The sequence below is a fragment of the Pavona decussata genome, unplaced genomic scaffold, assembly GCF_977016875.1.
Source record: "Pavona decussata unplaced genomic scaffold, jaPavDecu1.1 SCAFFOLD_45, whole genome shotgun sequence".
Classification (NCBI taxonomy): domain Eukaryota; kingdom Metazoa; phylum Cnidaria; class Anthozoa; order Scleractinia; family Agariciidae; genus Pavona; species Pavona decussata.
Window position 1 is genome coordinate 577,331 of NW_028145467.1, and position 24,423 is coordinate 601,753.

Below are 24,423 nucleotides of genomic sequence, written 5' to 3' on the forward strand. Positions count from 1 at the left end.
GGCTAAGTGACCGCTTAATACAGGTTGCACAGAATACACCTCTTACTTGGTTAAGAAAGTTCGGCGGTAAAATGGTATGACAAAGGAGAACATGGTATTGAAACAGACTAGTAAAACATTAACGCCACGATTGTGTGAAGCTCAGTTGCCTGGCACGCTATTTGTTACCGTATTTAAGTGGTTTCCTTTTACAAGGTGACCGTTTAAAACAGGTCAAGACAATAGAAACGGCTCGCTGGGACTTTGTATAGGGTGACCGCGACCGCTTAATAGAGGCGACCGTTTAATACAGGTCAGAATTACAGTAAATAAGGGAAGTAATTTTCGGAACTTTGACAACTGACCGCTTAATAGAGGGTGACCGCTTAATACAGTGCCGCTTAATACAGGTTCGACTGTAAGTACTTGCCTACCGGATCGCAAAGTACGTGTCCCATTTTCCAGTCTCGGAAGAAATCTGACAAGGGACGTTTGCGTGCAGACTATACGCATTATAGTTGGATGTTCTCGTACCCACAGGTTTGCATTCTTATATTTTTCTTTGTTGTTGCATTGTTGTTGTTGTTAATCCCAGTTGCCTTGTTCAACTGTTTCTCGATTTTTTTTCTCTGTCTGCTTAGGAAGTATTTCTCATTATTCTTTGAAAGTCATTTTCCCATCACACTAGGAAATCAAAAGCTACTCCTTACACATCATGACTGGCATGCAATGCGAAATAACATTTGACTGGATTAAGACGACAAGGAAGGAGTTACAGCTGTACTCCTCTTGAAGAAGGAAGTGTTACTTAATAAAAAGATAGGGCTCTGCATGGAAAATGTAAAATATTCGGGCAGTTTCGGAGAGTGTAGCCATTTATCTGCACTAGGTTTCATTGCATGTAAAATGCAAAAGAACATTTTATTGATCTCATGATTAACAGCACCAAGCTCCCAACACCATACTTTAACATTAAAACTAATCTACAAGATCAGCCGTGGGCACGACGCCTTTTGCTGCTTTTCTTAAATTAAGTGCTTCAGTTTTTTTCATGTTCGCTGCCTCCTTGTGATAGCCAATCCACCAAACACAATTCTATCTTGGTTATATCTCAGCAATTTTGAACACATGAAAAAGGAATCTCGTTACTGGTATGAAATATTGAAACACACATCTTATAGTTCCGGACTTACAAGATCTTAAATTTGCTACAGTGGACCACAGTTCATACTACCACCGTTGGCCATGAAAATGTGGTCAGATCAATAAGAAAATGACGGGCCAAAGCTTGTGTCTGTGACAAAATAAGTGGTCGTGAGGCGGGGATCCACTGTGCGAAAAGTTTACAAACTCTTTTTCTCTGACTATTCACATACTTTGTCATTCATACTAAGCCTCGACACTACGTTCTTCAGTTGTAAAAGGTTTCTACCGATAGTAAGCATCAGCCTCGTCCTCAGTCCCCGAGCGTATGGCTGAAAGTGATCGTCATCCATTGATAAAGCCTGGGAACGAGAATGAGTAAGCATTGCGTCACCACACAGACTGACCTGATGAGTCGCACAGGTTGACCGCTGACCTCCGTGGCAGGCGCTGGAAAAGACAGCAAAGAGGGGAATCGGGCATGCGTACAAAGCGCTCCTCGCTCCTCTCACACAAATCATGCTCGCGTCCGATTCACGTCTCCCAATCCACTTTCTAACGCCCGACACGTAGCTAGCTGAACGGCTCTAACAGTGCGACTCGTGTATTATACCCTAAATATTACCCTTAGTTTAGTAGTTCATTTCCCGGAAAACTGAATGGTTAAGCGCACGGAAAAACTCAGATATCCCGAGTCCAGCGAAGTTTGGCCTCTCCACCTCCTTTTCCCTTCTCTTCCCAGTTTATTCTTTCATTCTCGTTTTTTTTCCTTGAACACGAAGATAACCATTTCAGCATCGAAAACGCCATCATTATTAAACCACGAAGAAAAGAAGATGGAAATCTGATTCTTTCTTGGTTCTCGATACTTTAACCAGCGATGTATTCTGTACTTATTCCGGAGCAAATGGAACTATTGCTTTAATGACTACTTGCTAAATTTTTTCTAGAACCCACAAAAAAAGCAGAGCACCCTTAACTAAACGAGATCTTTTCGACAAGCCGGTAAAATATAGAATTCTGAACAGCTTCAAAAACGTACTTAGCATTATCACTAGTTATATACTAAAGAAAACGCTTTGTCTTTGAAGACCATTCAGAATCTATTCATCAAAGGTACTGATTCAAGCTCGAGATATTCACACTAAGTAATTTTCAGGTTAAATCTTCGGCAGCTTAAAGAACTAAATTTCTAAGACAAACGTGTTATAAATTTATCAGAAAGCTGTTTTATAGTTAAGATGTATTCTGTCACTTGGTGAAATACGGAGGCCTATCGTGCAGAAACAATTATTTGCTCATGACCCAATCTAACTAAACCCTCGTTTACACATCAGTGCGATTTTTTGTCGCAGTTTTCTTATGCACCTTTAGTTGCACTCGAGTTGCAGTTTTAAATCGCGTGTGTAACCTAGGAGATTTCAGCGCGATTTATCACCAATACATCGCCGGGTTTTCGAACATGTAAGAAACTCGATGTAAATTTGCACAGCGATGTCACATTGCAATCGTAGCTGGTTTACACACGTGATTAGAAGTCGCAGCTTTGCAAAAGAAAAATCGCAGTTGAGTTCGACAAATGTTGCACCAAAATGTGTAAACAGGTCTTTAGAAGAGCTTCGTGCATTTAGACTTTGCTAAAAATAAGTTGTTGTTCAACTGTTTGTTTAAAAAGATGTGCTAATTGAAGTACAGGAGTAAGTTCCTCCTTTTGTTCTCCAAATAGGAAAGTCTTGAAGTTTCAAACTTACTTCACCCTGAAAGTTGAGATTCATCTAAAAGAAGGCTACAATTAGGAGTTATCTAATTGAATTAACCTGATGCAAATTATATCTGCCACTGTCTTCTGCCTTTTCTTAAAGGCTCCTAAGAGATTGATCTCAACACGTGAATTTTTTCATTATTTTGAGAAAATAAGGGCTGGTTTAGACGAGGCTAAACAAAACCGCAGTCTACTCCGACTTGAACAAGCCGACATGACTAGTCAAACGTTGTCCACTGTAAATGTCATGAACTGGATTAGATTTTTTAAAGAATGTTTCCTTTGGGCAACCAACAGTCTGACATTTTTGCATCAAGTGTATTGTGTTTCTTTTCATATGTTAAATATCTCAAGCTTGATTTCCATTAAAGTTTGTCAAGTCCAGTTGTTGTGAGTCAGTTTGCCTTCACTCCTGATCAACAGTTGCGACAACACTATACCCATCAGGCTTGTCACGCGACTTCTTGAAGGTCATCAGCGCTGTTGCCATCAAACAGGCGACACACATCACAAGCAGAAGCAACATGAAGGCAGAGCTGGAACCTGCAAGGACGAGAATTTGTCAGAACATACAGAACACATAATTTATGTATTCTAACACCTTTCGCCTTCTCATGCATGGGCTACTCACTAGGGCTTCGAAAAAAATAGAATTGCGGCAAGTCTTAGTAGATTGCGTTATTTCACAGTGTGACTGTCGTGTACGATTAACAATAAACCTCTTTTTTGTGGACTGGAAACGTTTAAAAATTTTTGAGCCTGTATGGAGGACTCATTGAAAATGGTGAAAATATCACTTGAGAATGAATTATAATCCCTCCCCCCCCCCCCAAAAAAAAAACATAATAATAATAATAATAATAATAATAATAATAATAATAATAATAATAATAATATGTATTTAAATTCGACAACAGTACGATAATCGACGAGATGATGTTCAACCGGAAACAATGGCTCTTTTATAAAATCTAAAAAATCCATGTGCCTAGGGGAAATTAATATGTTAACAACACTAAAAAACATTGATCAACGAACGCTAAAATGGTTTTAGCGCATCTATTGCTTTTTGTTCAGTTAAATACCAAAATTTACTTACCACTGTTATCCAAACCACTCGCACGCTTCTCTTCTCGTTTTTGGCGTACCAGGTGGAGTGGGCCCTGGGCCAAAGAGTAAAGTTTAGTCATGTGACCACCTACTTCGCGTCTTCCTCGGCCGCTCGATGAACAGCTCTTAGCGCATTTGGAGCCAGGGTCAGAAGCATTGCACACAATCACGTGACAGTGGACGAAGACAAATGGGTGATCAGCAATGAACTTGAAAGCTTCCAAGCTAAACCGCTGGGCACCGACTGAAGGCGCAGAATGGTATTTCATGGTGCTGTCGTTTGGGCATCTAAGGTTTGAAAAAGTTTTAAGGTAACCATGATGTAATATAATCCTATTTGAGAAAACATTTTCGAAAAAGAAATTTAAAAATACTTCTACACAGTTTTTAAAAAGGATGTCACCAATGCTCATTTCTTGAAAGAAAGGGCCAGAAGACATTGTTTATCTTAAATTTGTTTCTGGCTTAGTTAACATTGTTAACTTTGTTAACATTTTAATTTCGTCTTTGTGCAGTGTGTACATGCGTTGTTGACTTAACCTAGAACGATGCTTTGCATGAACGTGAAGTGTAGATGTTTGAATTAAAACTATTTAGAATCTGTTCGAAAAACAGTAAAAAATTTTTCGTCTTTTAAAAACTAAATTTTCGGCAACCTTTTGTTACCTTCGTCAGAGATTGAAACAGTTTGCATTATTACGATTCTTATGTCTTCTACACTTCTTAATGTGCGGTGTAGAGTTGGTTATTTTCATTTTTGCGAGGATTCTCTTAAATTCATAGGACGTGAGTACTTTAAGATGGAGCTACTCCACTTTAGTTTTAATTTCGTACCCTTTTTCCATGAAACGGAGGTGTAGAGTTGGTTATTCCAATTTTCGCGAGAATTCTCTTGAGTCATTTGACGAGGATACTTTAAGGGGGGACTATTTGACTTTATTTTCATTAGAAAGAAATCATGAACGCAATTTACTTACCCTTTTTTAACGAATTCATACTTCAAAGAATTCCTCTGATCCTGAGTGGGTGTGGCATAGCATTGATCTGCTCTGATTGACAGCTTCTTGTCATTTGATGTCACTGATACCTCAAAGAACAGAAGCTTTCTCAGGACCACAGCAACAGGGAAATCATTCTTCATGTAAGGACTCACGAATCTTTTGTCAGGAAACATATTCAGAGTGAGTGTAAAGTTTCCTTGACCCTCATCCTCAAACACGAGTTTTCTGTTGCTTGGCTTCCAACCAACTGATGACACCACACCATATTTGGAGTAGTAACAGCTGAATTGAATTTCTATTTCGCGGACGCGCGTGACGACGTCTTCAGCAGCGACAGGAATTTCCAAGACTGCGTTGGAGTAGACAATGGCTGTCGGTGTGTGCCTCCTTGTTGTATTGCAGCCGGTCAGGGGTGTGGTGAGTACGAAGTGTGCGCTTGTTTCGGTTGCTTTGCATGTGGTGTCCAGGAGTCGAACATGGTCACGGTCCATACCACGGAGGAGGGACTTGGGAATAGTAATGGTCATATTTTGGCTGTTGCATTGCACATTAACGCCAGGAGCTGATTGAAAACAAAAATAGAAAAAATGACCGGTTTTGTCAAAGAAAGCCGCTTTTCTTTACTAATTTATAGTGCAAATCTCACGATAGATTACGATAAATGTTATTTAATTGGTGTTCATTTTATGTATAAGAATACAATATAATTTAACTACACGACTACCTTTTAAACCTTTAGTATAATATCATTTAATATTTACCGTGACAGGTCTTCTTATCTGATGATAGGCTCAATTCAGGATCCGGACATGTACATTTGTAGCCTCCCGGTGTGTTAACACACTTGTGGCTGCAACCGCCTTTGTTAGACACAGAACACTCGTCAATGTCTGGAGGGAATGATGTTTGAGTTATAATCACCATTAACGCACTGAAAAGTGTAATTAAATGCACTTTTACCAGCGTTGGAATAAATAACGAAACAGAACGCACCTAACTAAAGCCTGCCGCACACTTGAGGAAAGAGCTGAGCAAACTGCCTCACGAGGCGATCAGCTCAGCTGTTTCATCACGTGTGCGGTTCAGTTTTCGTGAGTTTTTCGCCTCGCGAGGCCGTGAGGAAAATATCGTGTTTGATATTTGAGATTTCGCCTCGCGAGGCGAAATTCTCACGAAGACTCAACCGCACACTTGAGGAAACCGCTCAGCTGATTGCCTCGCGATGTCTCGCAAGGCAGTTTGCTCAGCTCTTTCCTCAAGTGTGCGGCAGGCTTAAAGCTACCTGGAAGAAATTAGCTCTAAGTGAAAAGGGTGAACAAGTAGAGGTGGAGGCTTGGGGGAGGGGGGAGGGGAAACCATGGTATTTTCTTGAATACATAAGATATAACATTGTACACTAATGAGAAAAAATCTATGCAAACAAGTCGTTGGTGAGAACTAAGTCAAACGTACATGAATTTGTAAATTTTTACGCCGAAAATTTAATGAATTTTTAATGAAGTGTACATAAAATCTGGTTTATTCTAGGGAAATATTAATCTAATTACCGAAATATTTTTGTTTCTTCTATCTGCCTTCTGAACAGCGATTACAGACAGGAAACGATGCTAAAACCTTGGAGCCGATGGGTTTGGACTCAGCTTAGCCCACGGTTTTGTTGCTATGTTTGTGGCAACAGTGTGTTTTGCGATAAATTTTAACAAAAGAAAAACGAGTTCAGGAAATGTTTTGACTTTACTAAGGTTGGTCTGCCTCTTTTTCGACTGGTTTCACTTTTTTTTAGCTCTGAACAAAATTGACAGGCAAAATTATCGCGAATGTGATTTGGGCCTTGGATTGTTTATTGCAATACTCAAGAGTCGTTTTGGTCTTGGCAACCATTTGAATTTACTGCGAACGCTTCGTATTCCACAACTGATGTGTCTCTTCCCCTGAAGGCTTTGCCTGTATTAATGCGCATATTCAAGAGTGATTTCCCCCTGTTAATGACATGACAATCGTGCAGTGAAAAATGCATATTAAAAAATGAAAAAATGTAAGTAATAAACAGAGAAAATATCTCTATTCAATCAAAAAGTAAAAATACACAAGCAATAGACATTAAAGTTTCCAACTTCCAACAGGATCGGTGAAAATAAGTGAGTTAACAACTGAGTTTATGTAAAGGGCTTAGAGCGTTCTGGCGTTGTTTGTCTTTGATATATAAGAAACAAATTCGCTATGATATACGTAATTTCAGAATCATAACCTTCAAACTCACCAACGCATGAAACTTTCTTAGCACCGTTCGTCCACTGACCACCCGCCCCACACTGTTTAGAAGTAGGACCTTGTAGCTGGTAACCCTGTAGACAAGTGAACGAGCATTTGGTGTTGAATTTCATCTGTGACGTCACGCAGCTGTTTGGTGATGTTTTGACGAGGCGATCGACAGTAATAGCTGGGCACTTTACAACTTAAATTGAAATAAAAATATTTATTAAACAAAGTAAGCGATTAAATAATTAAATATAACATGATGTAAACAAATATGTACCTGATAAACAAGTATGTACCTGATAACGTAAAGTAATGCGATACAGTTAGTTGAAGATTTTGTATCAGAGGATGTGTGTAAAAATGGATGGTGTTGTTTGTATCCGATTGTTTTCGCTATTTTCGTGGTAATTGTGTGCGTCGCGATGATTTTCAATAAAGGTAATACGTTTACGAGTTGTCTTGTGAGAATATTATATTGTTGGCTGCGGTTGGCCTGTCCTTTACAATTTACATAAAGGTCGTTTGTTTTGGATGCTGGAGATTATGGCTGTTGTGAAATGAAGCCTTTTTTTTATTGACCATTTTGACTTTACCAAAGGTAAGTTTGTCTTTATTTCCAATGTTTTCACTTTTTTTCTTAGCCCTGACCAAAATTGACTTGCAGGCAAAATTATCCCGAGTGTGATTTGGGCCTTGGATTCTTTATTGCAATGATCACGAGTCGTTTATCCCTTGGCTACCATTGAGTGCTACTAAGCATGCTTCATATTGCTGTCTGTCTTTCGTATTGTCCTTAAAGGCTTTAATTATATCAGCAGCCCACCGTACGCTCCTGACTGTATTAATGCACACAATTAAAAGTGTAATGTTTTGACGAGGCGATCGACGGTAAGAGCTGGACACTTTGCAGCTTAAATTGAAATAAAAATATTAATAAAATAAAATTAGTAACTAAATGATGCAAAAATAACGTAAGTACATTTTGTTGCGAATTCAGCGTTGAGCCAACTTGCGCTAAGGTACCAGTTTGATGATCAAAACGGTTAGTTTTTTTGGTATAATGACACACGTGCAAAACCAAACTTTTAATTGGCCTGTTGCATTCATTTTTAATGTTTTCCTCAGTTGCTCTTAAATTTACCAAGGGTTTATAACAATCGTGCAGGCAATAGATTTTGTCACAGCATTTGGTATAACGCTTCACGTAAGTGCGCTCGGAGAAGGAGAACTCTTCCTAGTCTGTTTGGAATCGTGTTTGATTTCGTGGGTTTCCTATGTAACCAAAGGAAAGGCTTGAAGGGAGTTTTGGTTCGTTCGATTGTTATGTACCATTTCGGCGCCATGTTGAATCAATTATGGCTTGCACAGGCACAGGTGGTAAAAAGACTGGCATGGCGGACGTTTGCGTTTGGTGACATGTTGGAAGTAATAGTTCAAACTCGAGGAAGAGTGTTTCCTCCGATTTCCAAACACCGAGAAGTAGGTTGGGAAAACGAGGCGCAGCCGCGTTTTTTTTAACCAACTTCGAGGTGTTTGGAAATAGGAGGAAACACTCTTTTGAGTGTTTGATATAGCTTCTGAAACTATTGATAATTCATGGAGAAATTCGAAGCAAAAGTTCTCAGAATTTTATGATAATTAAGATCACATTTCTAAACCTCCTTCACGGTAGTGATTTGCTTTGTTATGGCTTGATGAATTATTAATGAGTTTGAGAATGATATTTTTTGCTTTAAAGTGCACCTAACCCCAAAATGTTTTTTTTCTCTTAAATAAATCTTTACTCCTGTTCGAAACTTATTGCGCTATTTAGCGCCTTTTTATAACCAAATCTTGACTTTTTTATAGGCAGAACAGTTACGAAATCTAGCCATCATCGGTCCCATGACCGAGCTAGTAAGGGGCATGGGTCTATTCCTGAATTCCTGTCACAAACTGATTTGCATTGTATTAAGTCTTTGTGAAAATGCATGCAAAGCAGTTTGTGACGTCAATTCAGGAATAGACCCATGCCCCTTACTAGCTCGGTCATGGGACAGTCATGATCTGTCAAGATTTGGTTGAAAAAAGGCGCAAAGAGGCTCAATGCGTATCGAACAGGTGCAAAGATTTATTTAAGCGAAAAAAAATTTTGGGGTTAGGTGCACTTTAATAACTGATGACAATTTTGATTTCGCACGGACAAAACGTACGTCCTATAAACTGGCAGAAAGTGTATTTTGTTTTCCAACGTATTTAACATGTACTGAGTTCGTTGAACAGACAAATCAGCTCAGCTTCCGCGCATGATATGTGTTTATTTGCACACTTCAGAAATATAGAAAGGACTAACTAACTGAAACACTAAACAAACCACAAAATATCTGAAAAAAGGACCTAGCAGTACTTTGGAAAGAATACAACTCCTACGTGAATTCAACTAAAAGTTAAAGTCTAAAGATACCAATGCAGGTGTACCAGTTAACATCACCTTACCTTGAACTTGGAAACTGTCGCCTTTTATAGGAATTTTGTTATGACACCACAGACCCACGTAATTGTTGCTCTTAGAGTCCGCTCCACTCCCTTTCATTGTGATTTCCTTCACCAACTTGTTATTAACGTAAATTTTTACGTGTGTACCATTGACTTCAGACTTCAGGTTATACCAGGTGCCAGAGGTTGTTTTGAACTCAATACGGGGGCTGGATTCTGGTCCAGAGCTCGTTATGTACATATAGGTATTAGCCCAAAGAAAATATCCCCAAGCTTTCGTCACTTTACTGCCACATGAAAGAGAGTTAAGCTATGTAATCACATTTCGATTGAACTGATCCTTTCACACTGGAAGGAATTTACCAGAAATCCCCTAATAAGTGCCCCTATGTGTCTCCGACATTTTTCCTGTGCTTCCACCCGACAACTTATTAAGTATCTGGAAATACTGAGCGAGAATAATTAAGGTTGTCCTCTAAGTCCCAAAAAAACTTCACTTATCATTTCATAAACTACCATGATGTTTGAAATCTTACAGGACCCCACTGAATATCACGAACGTGTTGTGGGTTTGCTATTAGAGGGATTAAGAATTGAATTTACGGCAAACGGCAAAAATGAGATTCGCGTTAATGTTTTCTTGAAAAAAAATAATTTATAAATAAGAATAGAGCAAGATAATTCTGGCCTTTGATGCTAGCGAAAAATAAGTCAAGAAACTGAATAACTGAAAACAGCGAGCGGCAAATATAAGGTACCCATGGTCACATGGCCATTTCTGCCCTTTGCTTTAAACGTCATTCTGGAATCTCTCTAGAATTATGGTTATTTTCATTATTATAAAGCAGTAAAAACGTCTCTACGCTAGGTGTTATCATTAAATAGTATAAATAGTATAATATATTATATTATATTAACCTCTTACTAACCGAGCGTGAGGGCTGTACTGGGGAATCTTGGCCCGAGGTCGTGGCAGAAAAAACGACTGAGGGCCGAGATTCTCCAGTACGGCTCGAGCAAGCTAGGTAAGTAAGTAGTTTATTATATGGCACTCGGAGCAAACTTGTTTATTTATAAAAAACGTACTTCCGGTCACTTGAATTCAAAGGGTTTCCGTCGTGACGTGTTTTTGATGACGCGAGCAACCCCCTGAACGTTTACATATAATCAGGTTGATTATAGAAAAGACTTCAAGAACGATTTGTAGCGAAATTTGACGAAAATCTTAACAGCTGCGGTTTGTTTTTGAAACTCACAAACTCGTCGATCCCAGAAAATTTACTAGCGCGTCACAAAGTACTGATCAAGAAAAGCAAAAAGGCCGCAGAGAATATCACATTCAATCAATCGTCCTCATCGCTCTCATCTCTGGCTCGGAAACCCAAGTGTAGGGATAAAAACCACCACACAGGTCTTTGAAGTGCAACTGGATTGGAGTCGCCGAACTCTCCTGCCTCAAAAAGAGCATCTTCTTCGTCTTCGTCAATCGCCTAAGCGGCTTGCAGTTTGTTTCTTCTTTCGTGCTCGTGAACTAGTGACTTGTGCCTCGCAGCTAGAACTCTTCTCGATTTTCCAAACTCATTATCCTTGAGTCTGTTGAATGGATATTTCTTCTCAGATAAGTATCGCTGTATATTGCGCTGAAAACTGGAAAATGGTGCCTGCTCGTATTCACCATTTTTCCTGCGTACGTTCGTATAAAATTAATTGACAAAAGGTGGTCAAGCTCGGACGCAGGTAGCCTTTCAATTGTTTGACTATTCAAGCCATTAGCTTCAATAAAGCGGAGTAGAGTGTTCATATCAGTAGAAGTCTTCCTTTTGTGTTTTCACTTTTCTGTTTGTTTATGAAATCGTCAATAGCTTCGTGGCTTTCGCTGATGCCTGCTTCAGAGGTTTCTAGGCCATCGGGATAGTAGAATTTGCTTTGTAAATGATATTCTACTTCGTCCATGTAGGAATCAGTCTTTTGGGTAGTTTCTTTGCAAAGAATGAAAGTATTTTCAGATTTTCTTTTCGCAATTTTAGCTGCAATTTTTTCAAATTCGCCGCTTGTCGTAAACAAAAATCACGGCTGATGACCGTTTCCATGGAAATGTTCCGTATGGTAAAATCCTGACCAAGAAGGAACCAATCAGAACGCGCGTATTTACCTCAAGACTACCTTACCTTATCATTATTATTATTATTATTATTATTATTATTATTATTATTATTGTTATTGTTATTGTTATTGTTATTGTTATTGTTATTGTTATTGTTATTGTTATTGTTATTGTTATTGTTATTGTTATTATTATTATTATTATTATTATTATTATTATTATTATTATTATTACTAAATATATGTGTAACATGTATGTGCACTGCGGATGAAAGATTAAATAGAAAACCTTTCTATTTAATTATTGTTATTGTGGTTGTTGTTTTTGTTGTAGTTCCTGATTGCTAGCTTTTCTATTTGTTTCATTCAGCACCGGGGCTAAATCATGGTCCTCAGGTACTAAAGAGTTCACTTAATTGGAAGAACCTTGCATTTGTTTAAAACAGCTACCTAGAGCAAAACGACGTATGTACACATTATATATAATACACTAGCAAATGTCATATTGATAAATTGAGGAGCAACATTGAATAAATATATGCCTTCAGCAAAATTTAAAATCTTTACAAATTAAAAACTTCTATTAAAAACAACTTTAAATCAGTGTCTCTCTTATAACACAGACGTCTGTCATAGGGAAGATTCTTTCTTTATTATTATTATTATTATTATTATTATTATTATTATTATTATTATTATTATTAGCAGCAGCAGCAGCAGCAGCAGCAGTAGTAGTAGTAATAGTAGTAGTAGTAGTAGTAGTAGTAGTAGTAGTAGTAGTAGTAGTAGTAGTAGTAGTAGTAGTAGTAGTAGTAGTAGTAGTAGTAGTAGTAGTAGTAGTAGTAGTAGTAGTAGTAGTAGTAGTAGTAGTAGTAGTAGTAGTAGTAGTAGTGGTAGTAGTAGTAGTAGTAGTAGTTGTAGTAGTAGTAGTGGTAGTGGTAGAATCTTTGTCAAGTGGTGTAGGACGTTTTGTCACATGATTAAGGTGATAAAATATCACGTGACAAAACGTCCCAGTAGATCGCCGGAAGCTCGTATCCAACGTCGTGATTCAATGTCGGAGCCTGGCAATGAATTTCAATAGCCTCTCTAATTCTTCTTTTTAAAGTGTCGTTTTCCCCTACAACAATTGACGAGGAAGAAAGATCGTGCGCGTGCCTCGTGTTCCTTAGGTGGTCACCTACTGCAGTTGTTGACGATCTTGTACTGTTGACATGTTCTCTAAATCTGACCCCAAAGAGATTGCATTATTCTTTGTTGGTTGATTGGTTGTTAAAATCTCGAAATTTGAATTGAAAAAATGTCACCGTATGTAAAGTAAAACTGTACCAGCTGTCAACCAGGTAATATACAATGTTGCAAATGTGTTCTAAGTACTTACGAGCTTGTTATAACACCTCCTTGTTTGTACTTAAACACGTGACCACAAGCGTTGCCACTTAACACTTGACTTCGACTTGTAATTACTGAAAAGAAAAGACATTGAGGTCAAAGAAAAATTGAGGTAAAAAAGTTATCTTCTTATAAAATCTGGCGTATGAAATGGTGTTTAACGTTCTGAAGCACTTCAATACTGTAGAGTAACTTGGATAACTTATAGGTAATTTATTTTTATTTTACCACAAAAAAAAAGAACAGACGAACAGAAAAAAGATGATTACATAAGAGAAAAAAGTGGCGATAATAAAAAAATTACATTAATACCAGTGTCGGACGTATGATCAAATAATAATACGTTGATAGAAATAAATAAATAAATGAATAAATAAATATAGGCATGGGATGATTTACGGATATTCAAAGCAGTAACTTATTTAAGATTAATTAAAATACTGGTCATTAGCAAATGAAAATATATATGTAATTCGGCTCAAGCATTAATTGACTATACTGAAATGCAATTCTAGATTATATAAAAGTGGTTATTCATAGTCCTTACCATACTGATCTGAGTTGACAGGAGTGGTCCAAAGTCTTGCTGGCCCATAATGCCATTGAGCGTCACTATAAGGAATACTTCCAGTCCATGATTTCTCGCTGTCAGTCCAAGAGCCAATCATGTTTTTCCACCCACCTGGTAAACAGAAAGGTTGTTCTCAGTTCCCCTTTACATCCACAGCAAACTTGTGTTCAAGGTATAGTGAATATCGGTAATTAATATATACCATACGAGTGTGTGAGCGAGCTGTTCGCGCGCGCTGATTGGCTAGTTCGGAGGTAATTAGCCAAGCACTATTCACCTCCGAGAAGCCGAAGAGAAACAAGATGGTTTCCAGTTTCGTCACGGTCACTTAAGAGGAAACCATTTCGATAAAATAGACGGTTATTACAAACAATACAAAAAAGGCAACAAAGTTTGGTTTGACGGCATTACATGGTAAGTTATTTAATCTTCCAAACCTCATATTCTAAGGCGAAAAAATAAAACAATGCATTGTTTACAAAAACTGTCGAGCACTACAATTGCAATGTAAACAATGAAACATCTAATATTTTGCAGCACGGTTTCAACAACAGGACAAATTTCACACAACAATCGAAGGAAAGACAAATAGCAACTAAACAAGTGCCTCCTGTCCTGAAGTTTTATTTCTCCGCAAGAAAACGAGACGGAACTTTGTACAATAAGAGATCGCTTACCACGCGGCGCGCGAGATTTAAAAATTTCCCACCATTTGCCAGTATATTGTCAAAAATAGAGTAATTTTGGTCCACTTGTTATTCAACTTGTGTGGTATATACTAAAACAATAATTCACCTCAGTGTCACCTCCACTTTGGTGAGTAATTGTTAACTACAATATTGGAAGAATAACAGCAAACCCTTCGCAGAGTTCGTCCTTGTTGATTACTGTTCCCTTCAACAGTTTGCACATCACTGCAACAAGTTAGAAGACTTTGAGTAGTTAGCATTACGGCTTAAAAGTACGTCCACGGTGTTGAAAATCCGTCTTAAACACAGTTCTAAACTTCAACTTTAAATATTTTTACGAAAACGAAGTGACAACTGTCCGACACGTGTTCTCTAACCCAACTCAAACATGGCGGCCACAACAGTCTGCGGGGTGGCCCAAGAAAACATCCGGGGACCCAGAATCCCATGGGTCCCTATTCAGTAACATGACAACATCTCCCCTCTTACAGGATTCAAAGTGTCTTTCTGGCTTTTTACTTTGTCGTCCAGATCTTGTACTAATGGATGACCTGTGTGCATCTGTTGTGAATTTGATTGGTACTTCTGCTTCTGTGGATGCCGATTGCTCCGTTTCAGACAAATGTGGACTCCTGTGTGAGTCACGAAATGGAGGAACTACAGGATAACGCAGCGGTGGATGCATTAGCTGACCATTTGTAGCTGAGATGATCTGTCCTCTATTTCTTCTGTAAATATGCCCTTTTTCATTTTCCAGGATGCATGTCTTCGGCAATTCTTCTGCTTTGCGACATTCTCGCTCTCTGCTTGAGATATGTTCAGAAATGCACGCTAATGAGATGCATGAACTGTATGATAGACATAACAAAGTGTCCCCTACCCTAAATTCTTACCAAAACACAAATAATTCTGTCAAACATGAAGTCATATGAAAACGACAAAAAGGTTTTTTTTTATGTTAAATACCCAAAATCAGGGTTAGGTGCATTTCTGGACATAAGTGGAAAGGGCGTATTGCGATAATTCAGCACTTCTTCAAATGGGTCCTTGTGGTCTGCTGTAGCCTTCTTCAGGATACGATTTGCAATATGTAATGCCCTCTCCTTTGATAACACAGTCCATCACCACTCTTGACGTCTTATCAACGCTTGAAGTGTCCGTGTCTTTCAATAAGGTTCACTCCAATGACATCATTATGATCAGGTTCACTTTCTGGGTTGGTATCAGTGTGAGGTGTTCTACTAAGCCAGTGAGATGACTTGTTTCTTCCCAGGAACATAAAGAACATCCAGGTTATACTTGTTAAGTTTTGGCAACATCCTGTGTAGCATGGGAGGAGTAGCATTCAGCAGTTTCTTGAATATTAACTTTAATGATTTATGATCTGTTTCAGCAATGATTCTGGGCCCATACACGTGTGTGTAAAATTTCTCTGCTCCTAAAACAATAGCTAACAGCTCTCTCGAAATGTTGGCGTATGTTCTATCAATGGTAGTTAGCTTCTTGGCGCTGAATGCAACTGGCTTACAATTTTGCATGATCACTGCACCAAGGCCGGTACTACTTTTATCTACATTTAGCACTGCTTTCTTGCTGTTGTCAAAATGTGCCAGTACTGGTGTACTAGTTATGACAGATTTCAGTCTCTCAAAGGCCTCCTGTTGCGGTTTCTCCCAAACAAGGTTTCATCGTTCAGAGCAGGTTGTGAGACGGTTTCTTGAAGATCAGCTTTGGGCATCATCTGAGAGCCTTATTCAGGTCCCTTGGGTCAATACAATTCGAACAATTTCCTTAGATGATGGAATTCCATGTCTCCTTCTTTGGCTTTCCTTTTGCCAACAACTAGCATAGACAATACCCAAGGTGTATGCTCGTCCTGGGCGGGTGGACAACTAGAGGTGCTGAGGATCAATCTCCAAATGTACTTTAGTTGGCAGTTTACCAGGCATGTTACTGAAACAGTTTTGATATCCACGTAGCACAGGATCAGTCTTGAAAATACGCTGGTCCTCATCTCGTCTTGACGTTTCTAGATTCGTAATATGTGGCTCAGGTGTATCTATCAGTTATCGACTTCATCGCTTCCAGATCCAGGTACGCATCACAACCCAACTGTAGCGTGAAGTCGCCTTCCACAACAATATAGACCACATCGAGTTTTCGGTTCTTGTACTGAGTCGAAGAGATACGGAGCCCTTTGGATGTATGGGTTTCCATGCAAGCCAACCCTTTAAGAGGTTGGTGAATCTCTTGTAGAGGTTCCTTAGTGAATAGCGTGTACAGGTTGTAGGGGAGAACTGTGGCTTCTGCGCCTGTGTCTGCCTTGATTCGAACATCTCCTGCAATTATTCTTGTGAGTAATTAAGCTCTTGTTTCTCTTTCTGTAGTCAGAAACAAGTTCCCAGTTCAACAGATCCAAAATATGTGTGCATATCCTCAATCTTCCTCACGCTAAACCATGTCAACTTCTTGGATTCTCTTCGCACACCTGTGCAAAGTGTCCTTCTTTCTTACACTTCTTGCAGTTTTTTTTTTCAAATGCAGGGCATTTATTTCGCCGAGTAAATAGGTGCTTGAAACCGAAGAATTTACACCACCAAGCAGTTGTCCTGTCCTTTCCGATTGACTTGCTCATAAATTCCTAATGAGCGTTCGGTACCAGCATTCGTGGGCACGTGAAACTTGAACTTTTTTAATTTAGCTGCCTCAAACGTTCTACAATAATCATGAGCATTCTGCAGGTGAGATCTGCCTTTTTAAGCAATTCTCCTCGTAGCTCATCCGATAACACTCCACCAACAATACGATGCCTGATTAACGAGTCTTTGAGGTCTCCAAATTCACATGTCAAGTACATCTCTTTAGTTCACTCACAAAATTATATATTCGCTCTCCCTCTTCCTTGTTTCGCTAATTAAAAAATAGTCTCTCAAAGATAACATTCTTAGTCCCTTCACACATTTCCTTAAAATTCGTTCAAAAATCTGCGTAGCACTTATTGCTCTTTTTTTGTTGAAAACAAAATGGCTATACTCCTCGATAGCTTCTGATCCCGCACAATGAGGTAACATTTTTACCTTTAATTTATCTGGCTTTTCATCTTTCGCTTTCGCCACAAGGTAAATTTCAAACTGTATTAGAAACTTCCTATAGTTTTCCGATGCGTTTGCATTCAGCACTAACGGACCAGGAGCGCAGGAATCCCTTTCGGCCATTAAGACGCGACTTGACACCTTTTTCGTACCTTCTTACACTTCGTTCACTTTTGAAAATGGACTACTGTCTGACCCATGTTGTAAATCCGTCATAAATACAGTACTAAACTTTAACTTTAACAGTTATCACTTAAACGAGATAGCAACTGTCCAGCACATGTTCTCTAACTCAACTTAATCATGACCGCGTCCACAACAGTCTGCGTGGGGTCCCTAGTCAGTAACATTACCACACAGGAGTTAATGTAAGGTTCCCTAAGTGGCCCTTAAGTTGCCCTCAAATCCGAAGTTTATCAATAACGAGGCCTTCGCCGGTTCCTTTATTGCTATTTATTCCGACTGTGAAAATAGGGCCGGAAAATATGAATGCCATCCAGAGAAATATTGTACTCTCTTGGACCCACTTATCCAGGACTCCGGGCTTCTCTAAAGTTATTATTCGACACGCTGAAAACGACAAGAAAATGAAAAGTCGTTTGCAGCTCCCTTTTGTTTTACAACGGTGTTGAAAACTTTAGAATTATGACGGAACTTCTGGTGATCCCAATCTCTTGACTCGACTTTCTCTTCTACAAGTTCTTGATGTTTCTTGAGAATGTTTATCTCTGCCCTGATCAGTCGATTTATTTTCAACTACATTGCTTGTCTTTTGTTTGTCTTTGTCGTATTAAGTGTTTTGTTTCTATCCAATTTCCCATTCTGGCATTACTTTCCTGGGATGCGAACCTAAAAAGAGAAATTTGCTGCGATATCAAAATCCGCCACAAACAAATTATTTCTTCAAGCTTTGAAGTCCCTGTCATTTTCTAATAGTTCGACCCCTTTTTGTATTACGTCCTCTCTTCGTCTCCATACTTCAGGCTTTAAGCAGGGGAAAATGCTAAGATAAAGCGAGTTTAACCTCAAGGGCTTGTAAGAAGTGTTTTGTAAAGGAAAGGTAAATGACGATACGCGTACTGGGCTAGCTTTGCGGTATATAAAAAGGTGTGGAGTTACTGCCTCAAATCTTCAGTCGTATCTGGCTGTGCCGAAAAAACGAAAAGTGAAAGCGTCGAGCGAGAACTGTTTACCTGTTAACTTCAAAGAATCAAATTAATCCCAGATTCCATAAGACAGCCCAAATTTAATTTATGTTAGAAAATCGCGTTTAGCAATGGCGAAGAAGTTAGGCTCTGTTCCATAAGACGGCTTACTTTTAACAGGCATATTTCTTATTGTGTAAAGTTTTAAGTATATTTGCAATGACAGGCTACCGAAATTAATCAATATGTTTTCTTTGAATTCCACAGGCATGAGGTGGAACGTCTTCTCCAAAGCAGCCGCTGAACCCGAAACCACTTACACATTTTTTCAGTATCACGCCGAACACAAATCTAGTATCAGTGGAAAACTACGTATTAAAATACCTGAAATGAGACATTTGAATGAAGAAATCTTACATTCAACCGAAATTGAAATGTAATCAGAATAACAAATCGTAGGAAATTGCCGTTTTTCGAAAGATTACAAGCCATCTTTTAGAGGATTGATGGGAGGCTTGGTTTAAGTTGCAACAAAAAGGTTTAACCGCAGTACCGAAAATGTTGGACTAATCAACTGAATTTACAGATCGGTCTACACTTTACTGAGCTCTGTTGCTTTGTTCAGATGATACTTGACTGTGGCTGCCAACAGGAATGGGCTGGATATCCAAATGAGACTCTGGTAAATCTCAGTATCTGGACATTGTTCTCCATCGTAGGCTTTGACGCATCTTTTTGCCAGAAGAATCTTGTCACATCTCTGTCCTCAGGTTTAAGTCTCACTTGAAGAAATGCTTCAATGTGTTTGCAGAATCTTCCTCAGGTACAGCTTCAATGATTCCCTTTTGTAATTGGTGTTGGATAACAGTCTCACATTTTCTTAAATGTTCTGGGTTTCTCAAGAGTCTATTGACGAGGGATCTGAACCTTCGCATTACCAGTTCATCATTGGTTGGTGATGATGGAGATTCTTCCTTACAGGGCCAGGTTACTTGGTAACGGCCGTGTTAAAGTCGGACAGTGTCATTTAATTTTTGCAAGACTCTATCATCATCATTCGCACTCACTGGTTCACTGATTCCAAGTGTCTCAAGTTTCCGGAATTCTTCTAATTGCAGTTTATGGTCAGTTACTGGTTCCTGGTCATTAAATTCGGCCGCAAGATGTTCGCTAAAGGGACTTGCTATGTATGCCAGCATTGACACTGGAGGAGCAGATTGACCTTCCTGACATTTTTATTACTCTGCCTCTCAAAACCCATCCTAACTTTGAGGCCTTGAGGTTTAATCCTTCTTTCATTGAGATATCACCGGAGAAGTTGTCACAGTAATAGTAATTTCCAAGGAATAGTTCTATGCTGGCTGTTTCTTGAGCTGTGGGAATTGAGTCGGCGAGAGCAATGTCCTTTAGGTGGTGTTCCATTGTGTGAAAGCATGCTCTTTGCAGTGTACCAGATATTTTGGGCACCACGTTGACTCTTAATTGCAGACATGATCCATCTTTTGTTAACAGCCTTAGTTCAGTAACAAAGGTTTTCAGCCCTCTGGGTTTTGTTGTGCTGAATGTATATATACATTGTCAGTGTCCCAGATCCTTTAATTGGCAAGTGAAGTCTTTCTGATAGCTGTTCAGTGATGTATGTTCTTTTGCTACCTGTGTCCAGAAGCAGTCTGATAGTCTCTTTTCTTAATTGTTGTAGATCTTCTACCTCGGTGGTCGCTGTTTGCATCAGTACTTGTTTATCAGAAGCTAGCAATGTATTCTCAGTTGTGATGGTGGTAGATGAGGGTTCAGCAACTGAACTGACAGTTTTTGTGGGGTTCTCAATTGGAAATTTGTTAATGCAAAGACTTCGGTAATCACTATTTCTCTTCTTGCAATAAACACGAACTTTATTAGTCTTGCAATCCTTCTGTTGATGTACTGTTTTTAAGCTGCTACGGTAGGGTAATTTTTACATTCATTACCCCAGTGTTTGCCATTGCAATATATGTTGACTTCTCTTTTAGTGACTTTCAAATCTTTGGGGTGGCTTGTACTAGAGAACAATGCTTCAGTAGTGGATTTGGCTTTGCTGACCTGAGATGTGGGCCACACTTTTTCCTGTAACATGTTTACTGTCATCTTTGATGGAACATAGTCGCTCGGCATTTTCTCGGTTTGTGATGTCTCTATGCAACTTATCTCTGAGCAGTTTTGCAGTCGATTCTTGCTCATCTTCTTTCTGGCCGCTTAGGTGAGTTATTACATCTTTGGGTTATTTAGTCACAATTGGGGATACGAGCATCTTTAAATTTGTATTCACATCCTCCCCCACGGCCTGTTATGATCTAAGGTGTTTCTCTATGACATCATAGCTCTAGTGTAAGCCTGGTGTATGGTTTGAAGAGGTAGGTAAATCCATGAGGCTAGTGAAATGGACACAGCGTTCCTTCAATAACCTGACAGCTTCTTCATAGTTAGCATGTGTCAAAGTTAATCCCGATATTAGGTCTGAGGCTTCTTCCTCCAATTTAGCTTTTAAATAATTCATTTTCTCCACTTGGTTAAGAGATGGGTTGAAGTGTATTGTTGAATCAAACGAATCCCAGAATTCCTACCACTTCAAAACCTCCCTACTAAATTTCTTGAAATCGAGCTTAGGTAATTTCAAAGACATAGTGTTAAGTTTAGTACCTGGTCTGGTTGTTTCAGCTTCGAGTTTCTTCGTCAATTTCTTTTTGTCTAGGTTGAGTCTCTCTGCTTTTATTTGTAGCTTTCAATGTCGGCCTTTGGTTGCTTGGTTTCTAAGGTCAATGGGCCAATGTTCATTTTCACAGTTCCTCGTTTCAGTTTAAAATCTATGCGATCCTTGATCATTTCCATTCTTGAGCTAAGTCCTACCAGGAGTTGCGCTGCTTCTAACACTAGATCGGCGCATTCCTAGTAATCCTTCATCACATTTTCGTACACGGTTTTTCCGGCTGTTTTAGCGGCGTTTTCGAGTTGTTCACGAAGGTTTTTATACACACTTAAATGCTGCTGTAGCTGATCACGCGTATCATGGGTTTCATCTAAAAGTTGTTTGCAATCACCATCGATTGGAAACTGTTTAATTTCTTTCGCTGCTTCATAGTTGATATTTACATGCTTTTCTTTGGCCCGATTAGTTTTTTAATCGCCCCTAAGTCGGCACTCCAACTCTTCATACGTTTCGGTCCGGTCTCAAGATACACACGGCTAAGTCCACGGTTAATGTTGTTGACGAAGGCTTCGAGCGTTCAGTATTTTTTCTTTTTGTTTTTGAGCTGCGACGTCTTCTCGGTTGTTTCGATAGGCCTCTATCGTGCAAAGCTTCTAACTCGGCTTATTGACGCTCTGCTGCCATGTCACGTTGGGCCATTTTACTGCTTTCATTTCTGAACTCCTCAGCTTTATAACATGACAATATGGCCGCCAATTCATCTGGCACGTGTTTTCGGGAATCCCACGGGTACAAATTTCATGGAGCGGGTTTCTCCATGACAATGCAAAAGGCCCCTTTTACTCACTGATTTATATGCAAACCGGGTACGTGGTGTACATAGTGCTGTGTACATGAAGCTCCATTGTTTTCTCTATTTACTCATCCAATTTAACAAAAACGCTAACCAATATGTCAATACTGGCTAAATAGAACGAAAGTTAAACCGAATAAGTACATTTAGACTAATATTTAGGCAATAAATGCAAGGAAACGGTGGTTTGTTTCAGTAATATTTCGATATAATTCTATATCATCGTCAGTCTGACGATGATATAGAATTATATCGAAATATTACTGAAACAAACCACCGTTTCCTTGCATTTATTGCCTAAATATTAGTCTAAATGCACTTATTCGGTTTAACTTTCGTTCTATTTCTCCTGAAATTATCAGCCGGTAATAATACTGGCTAAGACTTAAATAATAGAGCTGCCATCCAGAACAAAGGTTTTTAGTGACAAAGCGAGGAATTCCGGTACGGCAATTTTGCAACGTTTTGGTAAATCAAGTTTACACAATGTTTTTTATATACAATGGATATCGGGAAAAACATTGCTCTCTCAGTATGAGAAACAATTTTAAAATCTCAAAATGGGTTTGAAGACCCTTTGCTGTACTTACCATTGTTAATGGAATCGTATAGATTGACATTCTAAGGCCAAGAGACAGTAAAATTAGACGAGGATGTTAAACGTGGCAATGCTTTGTTTTAGAGGCTTGTTGTCGAAATACCGTCAATTTATCTATGACAGATAAATCTGCAGACAAACAGACGGATTTTAGTCTCCGTAAGGTTTTCGAGCTTCAGTAGTTGCTATGTTAATCTCGATCTGTAAATTTCTAAAAATTTGCAAGAATACCATCGAATCGAGAAATTTTTCATGACCAACAGTTTTGGTATTTTTTCATCAAGGGTGCCATTTTTTTGTACCCAAATTTCTAATCCGAGACCTCTTAAGTTTAAAAATTTTCTGATCTCGCAAAAAATAATAACCCTAACCTGGATTTGTTCTGACTAAGGCCTAACACGCGATACGTGAGCACTGGAATCTCTTCACGGCGGCCAAATTACTTCATCATCTCAGTTGACCAGTAAAAATAAATATTCGTATCCACTCCGGCCCGCTGATCTCTCCGTTGATCCCGATCCCATGATTTCGTTGACCCAATGTTCAAGGAGCTGACAACTTTATCCGCTAGTATTTCACCATCCGGCAGGTAAAATACGCTCGGAAAGTTATAATCCCATTTGTAAAGCCGAATAAACCCGAGTATTCACATTTCATGGATAAGTACGTATTATTGCTGTAAGGAAATCTAGTAAAATATTTTTGTCAATTCCCCAGGCATGCGAATTAGAGCGTCTTCTCCAATGCAGCCGCTTAATCCGAAACTTCTTACAAATTTTTCTCTTCTCACGGCGAACAGAAATATCAGTGGGAAACTACACATTAAGATACTTGAAAAAAAATTAGAATTAAGAAATCCTACCTTCAACTGACATTGAAGATGTAATCAGAACAACCAATCGTAGGAAATTGCCGTTTTTCAGAAGATTGCACGCCATCTATTAAAGGATTGATGGAGGGCTTGCTTTCAGTTGTAACAAAAGGTTTAACCGCAGCACCGAAAATGCTGGGCTAAATCAACTGAATTTACATATGGGTTTACACTTTAATGAGCTCTAAAGTGGGCATCGAGAAATTTCTTGATTTAATTATAAATAATTACACTCAGAATAGATTGTCCCTCAATGTTACATTAAAATAAGAGAACATAATAAGAATTTTTACGGTGTCTAACTTATTACTAGAGTAACCTTTAAAACAGTCTACTTTCTCAGTTGTTGTTGATGGACTTTGATAATTATGCGGGGTTTCATTTTGTCGACGGGATTTGTTAATGAAAGTATATCAATAACACTTCGTTAGTTTAGTAACAGCATTATTTTAACGGCTCGTTGATTGCATATTCAGCGAGGTACAGAAAGATTAGAAGTTGCAGAGGAAATTTGGTTGACAAGAGAAGGGATCAAAGTTTTAAAATTATTAAATTAGCTTGGCGCTAAGGAGCGTGGAATGCCACGCAAAGCTATGCAATAAAAGTCATCTTTCTCGGCAAAATTTATATGCAAACTGTGTACGTGGTGTATTTTCTCATCCGCTTTGACAAAAACGCTAACCAATATGTCAATACT

The 24,423-nt window shown here is 38.8% G+C and overlaps 2 protein-coding genes across 2 annotated transcripts in view; one reads left to right on the plus strand and one right to left on the minus strand.

The window, feature by feature from the left end:
• LOC146482488 (mitochondrial inner membrane protease subunit 1-like) overlaps positions 1 to 18,527 on the plus strand; it is a 348,467-nt gene extending 329,940 nt beyond the window's left edge. The window contains exon 7 of the mRNA XM_085106959.1: positions 18,510 to 18,527. The gene's annotated coding sequence lies outside the window, so the exon portion shown is untranslated. The remainder of the gene's footprint in view (positions 1 to 18,509) is intronic.
• On the minus strand, positions 882 to 23,873 carry LOC146482522 (ZP domain-containing protein-like). The gene is made up of 9 exons (XM_085106955.1): positions 23,718 to 23,873; positions 13,772 to 13,906; positions 13,214 to 13,298; positions 9,730 to 10,016; positions 7,256 to 7,450; positions 5,757 to 5,885; positions 4,972 to 5,557; positions 3,984 to 4,282; positions 882 to 3,427 (listed from the first exon to the last, which is right to left on the minus strand). Exons 1-9 carry the CDS (start codon positions 23,791 to 23,793, stop codon positions 3,291 to 3,293), a joined length of 1,929 nt encoding a protein of 642 aa, XP_084963081.1. The 5' UTR covers positions 23,794 to 23,873; the 3' UTR covers positions 882 to 3,290.
• Between the last annotated feature and the right edge of the window lie 550 nt (positions 23,874 to 24,423).

What these genes read in the sequence shown, in the direction of transcription:
- LOC146482522 (XM_085106955.1), bottom strand. Translation starts at nt 23,793, where the DNA reads ATGGCGTGCAATCTTCTGAAAAACGGCAATTTCCTACGATTGGTTGTT. An exon ending in CGACAGTTTCCAAGTTCAAG is followed by an intron (nt 7,451 to 9,729) that starts GTAAGGTGATGT and finishes TTTCAATTTAAG; the next exon opens with TTGTAAAGTGCCCAGCTATT. An exon ending in AGATAAGAAGACCTGTCACG is followed by an intron (nt 5,558 to 5,756) that starts GTAAATATTAAA and finishes GTTTTCAATCAG; the next exon opens with CTCCTGGCGTTAATGTGCAA.